This window comes from Neovison vison, chromosome X, assembly GCF_020171115.1.
Source record: "Neovison vison isolate M4711 chromosome X, ASM_NN_V1, whole genome shotgun sequence".
NCBI classification, from domain to species: domain Eukaryota; kingdom Metazoa; phylum Chordata; class Mammalia; order Carnivora; family Mustelidae; genus Neogale; species Neogale vison.
Window position 1 is genome coordinate 71,864,783 of NC_058105.1, and position 12,201 is coordinate 71,876,983.

Sequence of the window (12,201 nt, forward strand, 5' to 3'; positions counted from 1 at the left end):
TGAGGAACTTTTTAAGCAAAATTCAATTATAAAAACATTTCAAACCTTCAGAATAGTTGAAAGAATTGCACAGTGAACAGCCACCACCTAGACTGTACAAATAGTGTTTTGCTACATTTGATTGATTGTACATCTATCTATCCACATATTTCTCTGTCCATCCATCAATACATCTTATATGCATCTCAGGGTAAATTGTTGCCATTGGCATTCTTTTCCCCTAAATACTTCAGCATTAAGGGGAATTCAATATTTATTTGCTTTTTAGGTAAAATGAACGTGTAAAGAAATGCACACATCTTAAGCATACACTTACTGAGCTTTGACAAATGAGTTTTTGACCTGTGTAACTCAAAGCTCTGTCAAGATGGAGAACATCATCATCAGCCCCCAAATTTCCATTATGCCCCTTCCTAGTCATTTTGCTAGCAGGGCAACCACTACTCTGATGTTTTTCACCATAGATTATTTTTTGCCTCTTCTGGAATTCCATGTATACAGAATAATTTGATAGGTGCTCACATTTATTTATTCATTCCACACAAAAATTTATTCAGCACCTACCCAATGCTCGTAGACCTCTATCTCATGTCTGTTCACGGGGAGTAATGAGTTCTCCGGTACTGACCAAATGACTGAAGGTGTTTCTAGGCATGGCCTCTGGCCTCATCTCTTGTTCCCTTGCATTTGCATTGTCTTTGAGAGACCACACACACAGGTGGGCCTCATAAATAGAAATGCAGACCACTGGTTCCTGGCTGCCCACCTCTCTCCGCATCCACCTGGGCTCTGGAGGACCCTGGTCAACCACAAGCCCCTCCCACTCACTTCCCACACCAGAGCTTCATCGACATTGTTCTGTGCAGGTGAGCCAGGGTGTGTCACAATCTCAGCCGAGGCTGTGCCCAAATGGGTGAAAGTGCCCGTGGGTAGATAGCTGGAAGGAGCTGGGCAAGCAGAGGTGACGTGTGTCCCTGCTATCATGTGTAGGGGTGGGAGTGGGGGGGTGGAGACTAGTGGGGGGCTGGCGCACAAAGCATGAAAAGAGGAAACCTCAAAGGCTCCTGAACAACAGGGTCTGGGAAGCCAAAGGAGTAGCACTTACCTGGAGCCTCTGAAACCCTGAACACGATGCTCTTGCCCTCCAAAAAGGACCTTAAGACTGCCCTGGAGGTTTTTGCTGTTTTCCAGTGGGCCTTGAGTGTCTTTGTCATCGGTGAGTCTTCAGCCTTCCATAGGGTGATCATCTGGTGTGGTCTTCCCAGGACTGAGAAGTTTTAGGGTTGAGTGCGGTTTTGAATGCCAAAACCTGGGTTGTCCCAGACAAATCTGGGTGACTAATCACCTCGGCGTCTCGCCTGACTTGCCGGGGCACAGTACTCGTGGAATATGGCGTACATGAGGGTATGTTTGGGTGTGTGCCTATGCGGGAGTGCATGTGCGTCTGTGTGTGTGCAAACGAGCCTTGATGCCAATGTGTATGGTGAACCCTCCTGGGTCTACACTGGGGCACGCAGGGCATGTGTGGGGAAGATGGGGAGCAGTGCCATCGAGGTTCCTCAAGGAAAAGGACTTAGCTACAACCTCATGCACTTGAGCAGCTGCCTGGTGGTGGATGGAGGCTCTGAAAGCCCATTGCCTGGAACAGTTCATCCATCTATCCAGCCATTTTCCCCTACTGTCTACACCACAATTGCTTTGTGGAAACTACATATACACTGGCCATTGTGTCCTGGATTTTAGAGAAAAGCAGCCCTGTGTGTGTGTGTGTGTGTGTGTGTGTGTGTGTGTTTGAGTGGGTGGGGGGAAGCTGGAAAAAAATTCTCATTTGTCAGGTGGTCTAGGTGAGGATAAGCAGGAGGCAAGGGTGTGAACCAATGATCTTGTAGGATAACTGGGAAGGAAGAACTCAAGTTGGCCTTGGGAATCCAGGACTTGCTAGTCATTCGGGAGAGTGGGCTAGAGGACAGGGAATGGGAAGCTCGGAGGCCTGCCTGGAGTGGACACCAGGACCCCTCTGTGCTGAAAGAGCGGTGTTATTCTAGGAATGATTAGCAGTCAGAGCTGGAAGAGCCCAGCAGAAAGGAATTCATATGTATTCGTGACTTCGTACCAGATATTTTCACACCTATTATTTCCTTGTAGCCTCCTGCCAGCCTTATGAGGTAGAAGCTATCATTATGCATAATAATATATACTAATAGCTACACACACATAATAAGTGTGAATAATATTAGCTAACATTAATTGCACCCGTTTTCGTGTCAGGTACTGTTCTAAGCCCCTTATATGGCTAATAAGCTCCATTTGTACGGATGAGGGTGCTAAGGGGCACGAGGCATTAAGTGGTCTGTCCAAGATCACAGAGCTGAGGAAGCCGAGGGGCTGTCCTGGGAGTTGAGCCCACAAGGATCTGATTCCAGTCAGTGGGATCTCTTCCCTACCTCTTGCATCGGCTCGTTCACTGCCAATCCTTGCAGCTGGGTCTGGGTCTGGCACATACTAAGCCAGAGGGTGCTCTAATCCCTAATTGTCTCATTTTAAGTTTCTGTTCACTGCCTGTTCACAACCTTTGCCCATTTTTCTCCTGAATGAGTTGACTCTTGAAGGGCATGCAGGAAGTCGGGGAAGAAGGACGAGTGTTCAGGGCAGTGCGTGGGTAACCTGAGGCAAGGCTAGGATGGGGAGAGCGTAAAGCGTCCAAGGATCTGTGGGTGGTGAAGTGGGGTGAGGGGCAAGAGGCCCAGAACTGACGCCTGATGTGTATCAAATAAGTGAATGGGATAGAGAAGAGGACGCTGGAGAAGCAGACAGGGGATGATTGTGCCAGGCACTGCCAACTAAGGAAAAGAGGCTTTCTCCTGAGGGCCATGGGGAGCCATGATAGGGTTTGGCACAGGGCAACAATGTTGGGTTTGTGTTTTCAAGAGCTCACTCTTGCTCTCTATAGAGCACTGGTTCTGGGACGAGGCTGTTGTTTGTATCTGTCTAGGAAGAGGAATGCACACAGGAGGGGAGGAAAGGGGAGACTGGAGAAACCGGAATGGATTTAATATGGCCTGATGATCAGAAGACATGTGTGACAGAAATAGAAGAGGCAAGACAGAGGGCGTAGGGCCCACTGTGAGGGGGCAGAGGAGGCTGAAGGAGGAGAGTGGCTGGAAGAAACATTAGTACAGGGAGAAAACTGTGCCAGGGAACCCTTCATTAGAGACCAATGGTGGGGCATACAGAGATGTGGTGTGGAGCAGGCAGAAGGGCTCTAGGCCTGGGCCGCAGGAGATGGAGGTTCCAGTGTTCCCCCGATCCGTGCTAGCTCACGTGGGGTGGGTGAAGCCTTCCCAGCTCTTCACCCATATCTTCAGATATGGATTCTTCTCTCTTTGGACCCTGAAGGCCTCGAGAAGAGACCTTTGCACTAAGTCTGTGAGGAAGAGAAGGCAGATAGGGGCCGTGTGAGTCCCACTCGTGGGAAATGGCGGATCGGGGACTCATCTCACTGCCCAGGCACTCCACCTGAGGCCACGCTGCCTCACAAGATGTCCCCGACACTGTCTGGGTTAAGCAAAGCCTCGGCAAAACAGGGAGGTCTCTTCTGGACTAGACCCATTTCTCTCTTTCTCAACAAAGTCCAGTAGTCTTAGAAAGGGCAAATCAAAAGGCTAAAACCATGGGCCTTAGATTTCTTCCCTAGAGGCAGTCACTTCTAGATTTTTCTTCTGCTATTTATCTCCAGGTTCCTACATTTTACTACTTAAGATGTCTACAGATTACTATAGTATTTCTGACTGGATGGCTTTAGACGTTATTACTGATTTCCTGATGTGGAAGATGAGAATTTGGCTCTACCTGCTGTTGCTAGATCTTTCCTCTTCCTCCATCCTCCCGAGACTGTAATAGTTTGGCTCAATGCCTTTATCACTAGTGGAGCCATTTTGTGTACTGAGAGCCTATGTCCTTGCCTGTGACAACTTTCTGTTTTCCCTGAACTCATCGTCGTCTCATTCTAAATTTCTTTTGTTATCTATCAGATAGCCATTAACTACACCAAGTCATCTTTGAATGCTCCACAGACATAGTGATCTCTCCATATGTGTGAACACATCAGGAATCTATAGGTCCTCCCCCACTGCTTATTTCCTGGAGGATATGGCTACTGGAGCCCAGCATCCTCTTGTTACGAAGCACTGGTCTTCTTAACGCACAGCTCTCACCTCCAGGGCCCTTCAGGCACCACAGGTGCACAATTTAAGAAGGTGCTCACTCTCCAGGTTGTGCGAGTGTTGGGTCAGTACTTGCTTGACCCTGGGAGTGTTTTCTTCCATTTTGTGCCCTAGGCACCTGGCTGGCTTTGCCCTAGCCCTGGACCTGGTCATTTCCTCCCTCTGTTGGCTCCTTTCCTGTCCCCTGCTCTGATCCTGTGCTTTCCTCTGTCTTGGCTGACTCCCTTATCTTCAAGGAGCCCATCCTCCGGTAGTTTCCTGAGAAAGAGACATGGGAGACAACCATCTCAGACTGTATGTCTGAGATTGTCTTGATTCTACTTTTATGCTTGATTAATAATTTGGCTGCATACCGAGTTCATCTTAGCTGTCTGTGTTGAGTGCAAGTGTCTGAGTCTAAAGTCTCTTTGGTTCCATTTGTGGAGAGTAGTCCTTCGCATTGTCCAACTGTGTAGGGGAGGAAAGGGGGCCTGGAGCTCTAACTTCCTCTTCAGTAGACTCTCAGTCAAGGCCCGTGCCTCACACTGCTTTTGTGTGACACCTGCTGGCTCTAGAGTCTGAGTGTTTCCCAGATTCTCCAGCACAAACAGGCTTGGTCCTATAGCCATTTCCCAGGTGGGTGACCAGTTTTCAATTTTCTTTGTCTGAAGTCAGTTACTGCCTCCTTCATCTACTTTCCAGCATGCGAATATCCTGCAGGCATCTCCCGTCCACTGTTGTTTGTCTCTGTCGAATTCTTTTTTTCACTGCAGAGTTGTATCTTTTAAAAACATTCTTTGGGGGGGGGTGTGCCTGGGTGGCTCAGTTGGTTGGGGGTCTGCCTTCGGCTTGGGTCATGGTCCTGGTGTCCTGGGATCGAGCCTCGTGTCAGGCTCCCTGCTCGGCGGAGAGCCTGCTTCTCCCTCTCCCACTCACCCTGCTTGTGTTCCCTCTCTTGCTCGCTCTCTCTCTCTCTCTCTGTCAAATAAATAAATCTTAAAACAACAACAACAAACTCTTAGGATAATTTTCATGAGGCCTTGGCAAGGAGTCAAGGTAGAAAAAAAGAAAAAAACAGCTTGTGTTCAGTCTGCCACGCTCAGTTAGAAGTGTGTTCTGTTTTCTAGCCTTTGGTTTTACCCGCTTTCTCTCACAGCTAGCTGTCTTAGTCACAGCTGTTTTAAAAATGGAGTCTGTTCATATTTCTGAGTGTGGCTCCCTAGGACTCGTCTCCATGAAGTCCATCCTAACTACTCTACCCTACAGTGCTCCTATCTCACTGGAGCCTGATACAGCCCAGGTCCTTATTGGGTCCCAGCTTGCGTTGTCTTTTGTTTCCTATTTGCCAATTGGTGTGCTCCCAGCCTGGCTGAAGTTGGGTCTTCTCTTTCTCTGGTATTCCCTTCACTGACGCCTCACAGAGAAGATCTGGAGAGAAAAATGTGAGCATGGGGGAAAACCGTTCCTGACTCTGTCTTTCCTGGACTCCCAGCCTCCGAAGGTTAGATCTTAGATCAGAGTGGCCCATCGGTGGCTCCCCACTGTTGAACACAGCTCAGAGCAGGGCCAGGGCACGTCCTGGGAAGCATATGGCTTACAGCATGGGAAACAGCTGGAGAGGAAAGCACCTTGCCTTCCAGATCCAAAACAGGGGTCCCTAGGACTGACAGGATAGGGAGGGCTGGGGACGTGGGCACGCAGACCCCGTGCTAGGGTGAGAAAAGGGGAGAGGAGTATTTGGTGAGTGTGGGTGAGTGTGTGTAACCTTGGGGTGGAGAGCCCCCGGAAGGGAGGGCAAGTGGGAAGGACTGTTTACAATTCATTAACTCTGGGCTGGGCTCCTTCCAGTCTTCACCGTAATCTCTGTCAACATCTACCTGGTGCTGTTCACGTCATACTGGCCCGTCACTGTGCTCCTTCTCAGCTGGCTGGCTTTCGACTGGAAGACACCCCAGCGAGGTAAGGGTCCCTCTGGGGCTGTGTTGCCACTGGCCACACGCTCTCTTCTATCTTCTTCTCATAGTCCTGAGAGGCTCCGGTCAACTCCCAGGTGGCCCTTTAGCTTGTTTCTGCTCACTGGGTTAGAGAAGCTGAGGGAAGAAGCCTTTTCAAAATGCTGGAAAGGCCTAGAACAGACCTGGAGTGGGTTCGGGGAAAAGCAGTGGGTAAAGCAGCAAGCTGGGCCTGTCCTAAATCGGCCCTGATATGACATCATTCGCCTCCGTTGTTGCTTACAAGGCCAGGTGACAGCAGGGGGTGAGGGGATACCCTGCAGCTGGCCCAAAGGGGCTCTGGAGGAGACAATGGGGGTGGACAAAACGTGGCTACTGGGGCACCTGGGTGGCTCAGTTGTTAAGCGTCTGCCTTCAGCTCAGGTCATGATCCCAGAGTCCTGGGATCGAGCCCTGCATCGGGCTCGTGGCTCACTGGGAAGCCTGCTTCTCCCTCTCTCACTCCCCCTGCTTGTGTTCCCCATCTTGCTGTGTCTCTCTGTCAAATAAATAAATAAAATCTTAAAAAAAAAAACAACAAAAACGTGACTACTTTAGCTCTGTTTTCAGGGGGCCGCCGGATTGACTGTGTGAGGAGATGGTGCATATGGAAACAGTACTGTGATTACTTCCCCCTCAAGGTGAATAGCCCCAGGTCCTCCCACCCCCAACTTGTGTCCTGGGCCCAGCCCCAACTCCGGGCCAGCAGTTGGGCCAGGGTGGAGGTTGGGGTCATCATTCCCATTGAGCCCCATGTGAATGATGCCCCCCATCACTTTGTGTTACCCACCTGCCTGGCTGGACATGGCCACAATTTCCCTGCCTGGGCTCTGTCTGGAAGAGGAGTGCCCTTCCTTGGCCATTCCCCTCCTTACTCCTCTCTCCTCCACAGCTTTTGAAGACTCATGATATCTCCCCCAACCACAACTACATCCTTGTGTGCCACCCTCATGGGATCTTGTCCCACTCATGCTTTGGCCACTTTGCCACAGATACCTCAGGCTTCTCCAAGATCTTTCCCGGTATCACTCCTCATATTCTCACCCTGGGAGCCTTTTTCTGGGTGCCGTTTCTCAGAGAGTATGTCATGTCTTCAGGTGAGTTGGCTCCTAAGATGTAAAGCCAAAGGAAACATGGCTCCCCCAGGGAGAAGTGTTAGGGGAATGGGAGAGAGGCAAGGCCAACTCGGTGATCCTCTCCAGTCTTAGAAAGCTACCTTAGGCTCACCTGCATGACACGAGGCTCTTCCCTCCTTTGAAGAGGTAGGGAGGAAAGTTAGGAGGTTGGGGAAGTGGCCAATGAGCTTTCAGTGTTTTCTGCCCCTCCCCTCCAGGGGCCTGCTCAGTGAGTCAAGCGTCCATGGACTTTCTGCTCACACACAGAGGCAAAGGCAACATGCTGATTGTGGTTGTTGGTGGCCTGGCAGAGTGCAGCTATAGCCTGCCAGGCTCTACTACCCTGTTCTTGAAGAAACGGACTGGCTTTGTACGTGTGGCCCTTCATCATGGGTAAGGACAGCTCTGAAAGCCCAGCATGGAAGGAGTAAGGGATTTTTGAGGAAGCGATACTTAAAAAGGGAGGTGGAAAGCAGCCTCTATGTGGGAGTAGAGTCTGGAACTGGGTCCTCGAGGTATTTCTACTTATGAGGAAAAGCTGGAGGGCCAGCCCTCAGCTCTTCTCCCTCACGCTAGGGTCTCATCTGGGCCGGTCCCTCTATAAAAGGCCACTGGCCACAAGCTCATGTCAGAGAGACCCCAAACTGCTGTGTGGGTTAGAGGGAAGAAAGCCAAATGAAATGGCCCTTGGGTCTTCTCTTCCAGTGTTTCAGACCTGTAGCTTCACAGGAGGGTCTGGGACCTGCTTCCTTTAGCTTGCTGCTATTTTGCCTCCACACGAAGCTTAGGGTAGAGAGGGGGGCCCTCGCACTTAGTCTGGACCTCGGCCTCCCTAAGTCACGGGCCAAGAAGTCTAGAGGCAGACCCAGGGACTGCAAGTAGTCAGTGCATCTGGCCATCGAAGGATATGCCTTTCCTCCACAGAGTTCCTCTAATCCCTGCCTATGCCTTTGGGGAGACCGACCTCTACAATCAGCACATTTTCACCCCTGGGGGCTTGGTGAATCGCTTCCAGAAGTGGGTTCAGCGTATGATACACATCTACCCTTGTGCTTTCTATGGGCGCGGCCTCACGGAGAACTCCTGGGGCTTCCTGCCCTTCGCCCGGCCTGTGACTACCGTTGGTGAGTGAGCCCACCCACTGGCAGCCATGTCTAGGATATTGGATCCACTTCTGGGGCTTCACCTTAGCTCTGGCTGTGTCCAGAGGCAGGGAGGTAGACTGGAATGAGGGGTATGGTGGGGGGAAGGGCGGGGAGAACCTGGGCTTGAGGGCTGAGGCTCGGGCTGAGATCCATTCTGAGGAGTGAGCAGTTCTGATGCTATTCCCTTCTTCTCTGTCTCCTCTGGCAGTCGGGAAGCCGCTACCACTGCCCAAGATTGAGAATCCGAGCGAGGAGACTGTGGCTAGATACCATGCACTCTACATCGATGCCCTACGCCAACTCTTTGACCAGCATAAGACCAAGTATGGCGTCTCGGAGGACCAGGAACTGGTGATTGTTTGACAGACACCCCCAGTGGCTTCTCGGCCTGGGCTGGAAGGTTTCGAATCTGTGGGACAGGAGGACAGAAGTCACCTTTGGGCCTCCTCCTCCTGATCTGGCTAAGTCCGCAACATGAGGAAGCTACTCTCTAGGCCCCGCTTCTTCCTTCATCTCTCTTTCTTCTTCTTCTTCTTCTTCTTCTTCTTCTTCTTCTTCTTCTTCTTCTTCTTCTTCTTCTTCTTCTTCTTCTTCTTCTTCTTCTTCTTCTTCTTCTTCTTCTTCTTCTTCTTCTTCTTCTTCTTCTTCTTCTTCTTCTTCCTCTCCTCCTTCTTCTTCCTCTTCTTCTTCTTCTTCCTTCTTCTTCTTCTTCTTCTTCTTCTTCTTCTTCTTCTTCTTCTTCCTTCTTCTTCTTCTTCTTCCTTCTTCTTCTTCTTCTCCTCCTTCTCCTCCTTCTCCTCCTCCTTCTTCTCCTTCTTCTCCTCCTTCTCCTCCTCCTTCTCCTCCTTCTCCTCCTTCTCCTCCTCCTCCTCCTCCTCCTTCTTCTTCTTCTTCTTCTTCTTCTTTTCTTCCTTCATCTCTTGCCTCCTTCCAGCTCTTCTCTGCTTTCACCTCGGGGCTACCAGGGAAGTAGCCCCCAAAGGCAGGGAAAGCCCTAGCTGAGAGGTAGCCCGAAGTCTGCCTCACCCACGGCCGCTCAGCATCAGTACTGAGGAGAACAATGGACAGAATAAAAAGCTCTTCTTCTGATACTGCTTGTGGTCCAACTCATCTGTTTTAAGGGCCGAGGGTCCCTGGGTTCATGGCTGTTTTCTCTAGCTCTCAAGCCGCCCCATCTCCTGGCAGTGAGGCTCCTGCAGGACTGGGTGCCTTCGGAACCTGTGCGCTTGGGAATTCAGGCTCCGCTGCCTTCAAGCCATGTGACACAGGACAAGCTGTCATCTCTGAGGCTGAGCTTCTTCACCTGTAACATGGAACCCAGAATCTCTCCCTCCTCTGCTTACCTCAGAGGCTACTGGGAAGGCCAATGATACTGAATGTGATTGACCTCTGGAAATGGGACAGCTACCCCAAATTAGGCTCCTCCACTCATTCTGCCCATTTCCTATCCTTGAGCAGACTCTGCCCTCAATTTCATGGCATCTTGATGCTTGAAAGAAAGTGTACAGAGTAAGCTCTGGTCAGCAGCCCTTTGAATGTTAAAGTCGCCTTTCTACAGTTGGGTGACCTTGGGTGAGCTACTGAAAATCCCTGAGCATTGGTCTCATCTGCCAAATGGGAGGTTACTTCATGGGGAGCTGGAGGCTGATCTTCCCATGCTGTTAGGGCCTCAGGCCTGAGATGTCTGTCACAGATGCCATAGTGTCAGGCTGAGAGAAGCTCCACCCTGCGTCTCTGCCCTCAGGACAGCGATTCTTTCCCACAGGACCTCTAACTTCCCGGACAAGCGGTGATGGGAAAGACCTCAGGTGGTTAGGGATGGGGACGTGTGTGGTCTGGCATACACAAAGGATGTGAGAAGTTCTGACAGGAACCTTCAACAACCTTTGGTTGCCTCTTCTGAAATGGGTGCCTTGGCACTTCCCAAGGCTCACCTGTGGCGGCACATTCAAAGCGGCCCCTGGCACACAGGAAGCACTTAAGTTGATTTCAAGAATGGGGGGGCGAAAGAAAAAAAAAGCTTTATTTGCCAAGAACGAACCATTAATTTACACAAACTTACATCCCAGTTTATATACATTATATATAGTTTATATACATAGTATCTCACACTGGATGTCGACCCCCCAAAGCAGCACTGGGCCTGCTCCAGGCCATTCTCACCACAAAGCCCACCCCCCCACCCCAGATGGAAGTTTTTTGAATCAAGAAATGACACACCCCGAGTCCCCCCGGAGAGAGCCCCCAAGGGCGTTAAAAGAAACAATCCACTTCCTTCTTTGTGCTCACTGCGGCCTAGGGGAGCCTCCGGGCCAGGCCGAGGGAGAGCCTAGGTAGCCTAGGACTTCCTGGTATTGGGCCAGTCCAGAGCCTTCCAGTAAAGAGAACACTGTAGGGAGAATGCCTGGGGGGAGGGGGAAAGAGTTCTGATGGCCCCTAAGGGGACTCTCTACCCTGCCTGGCTGGGCTCCTGAAGGGGGCCCAGCACTTCCAGTCTTGAGTCTGGGGGTAGAAGAAGGGAGGGCTCGGTGCAGGACAGAGGCTGCTCCACCCCCTCACTCTTTTGAGTCGGCAGGTCAGGGCTCGGTCACTTGGCCAGATGACCTTCCATCTCTGTGCCACTGGGGCTCGCTCTAAAGTTCTCTGACTCTGTTCGTATCCACTGGAAGTTACAGAAAACATACGTGCTTGCACAGGGATCCAACCTCTGCTCACCTCCAGGCTTCTTAGCCCTTTCCTGCTTCGGTGAAAGGAATCTGGCTCAGGATGGATGAGGGGGGCCAGAAGGCAAAGATGGCATTTCCCAAGGAACCAGGACGTGAACAGCCCCCAATGGCTGGCTTTTAGGCTGGCCTTGGCCGCTGAAGCCCAAGCAGCTGGCCAAGGCCCCAGCCATGCAATTCTCCTTCAAACCTCTGCCATCTGCTTGCTCACAAATGTCCTCATCCCATTCCCCGTGCTAGCCCCGGCCCTCTGATGAACTCACGTCAGTGCCATTTCAGACCGTAAATCTATTCCCACATCCTCTTGCTAGTAAATTGTTTCACCATGTTGTTGATGAACTCACTGCAACAGGGTCCCCAGCTGTCTATTGCTTCTGTCCTCGCCTCCTTCCCTCTAGTTCCTTTGGAGGGTTCACAATGAAGACAGGGTCCCATGAGAAAGCCTATTACCCCTATAATCCCCTCCTTATCTGGACCTCCGGATGGGAGTCAGAATGTCCTTCAGGGGTACAGTTAGGAAGCCTCCTCCTCCCCTCTCCTCACACACATCTGGCTTTAGAGCCAGGCCTCTCTCTGGGGCCTTTCCTTCATCAGGAGACATCCTGGTAGAACAAAGTCCTCCGTGGGATGTTAGGAAGAACCAAGGAGCCACTGAGTAGCTGTGGGAAGTGGACCAGCTCCTGTGACCTGTCTGTACGGTAACCAGTGGAGGCCCTTGTGCATGGCAGGGGCTCCAGTACCCAATGGGTGGGTGGAAGAGCATGAGGGGTATAGTTCTGGGGGTACTGGAGGCCTGCTGCTTTGACATGGTGCAGAGATAATTCTGACCACAAGAGCCCTAAGGCTGATGGCAGTTTCCCAAAGAAATGTCCTACTCTTTTTGCCACAAAGTCCCCGGGAACCAAAAGAACATCAAGGAATTACCATCAAGGAACGAAAACAAGCACCTCTGGGTTTCTCTCTGGGATGCTAAAGGATCTGGGGTCCTTATTCCCATTTTTGTTGGTTCTCTCTAGACTGCAAGT

The 12,201-nt window shown here is 51.0% G+C and overlaps 1 protein-coding gene across 2 annotated transcripts; it reads left to right on the forward strand.

The window, feature by feature from the left end:
* The first annotated feature begins 1,042 nt into the window (after nucleotides 1–1,042).
* Nucleotides 1,043–9,030, forward strand: AWAT2 (acyl-CoA wax alcohol acyltransferase 2). 2 transcript variants are annotated; one of them, XM_044234924.1, is made up of 7 exons: nucleotides 1,043–1,216; nucleotides 6,051–6,161; nucleotides 6,752–6,834; nucleotides 7,086–7,290; nucleotides 7,527–7,701; nucleotides 8,233–8,432; nucleotides 8,662–9,030. In XM_044234924.1, the coding sequence occupies exons 1-7, from the start codon at nucleotides 1,132–1,134 to the stop codon at nucleotides 8,814–8,816; spliced, it is 1,014 nt and encodes a 337-aa protein (XP_044090859.1). In that variant the 5' UTR covers nucleotides 1,043–1,131; the 3' UTR covers nucleotides 8,817–9,030. The 2 variants fall into 2 exon arrangements, with proteins under 2 accessions (XP_044090859.1, XP_044090860.1); XM_044234925.1 differs by having other exon boundaries at nucleotides 1,047–1,216; nucleotides 6,764–6,834.
* The last annotated feature ends 3,171 nt before the right edge of the window (nucleotides 9,031–12,201 follow it).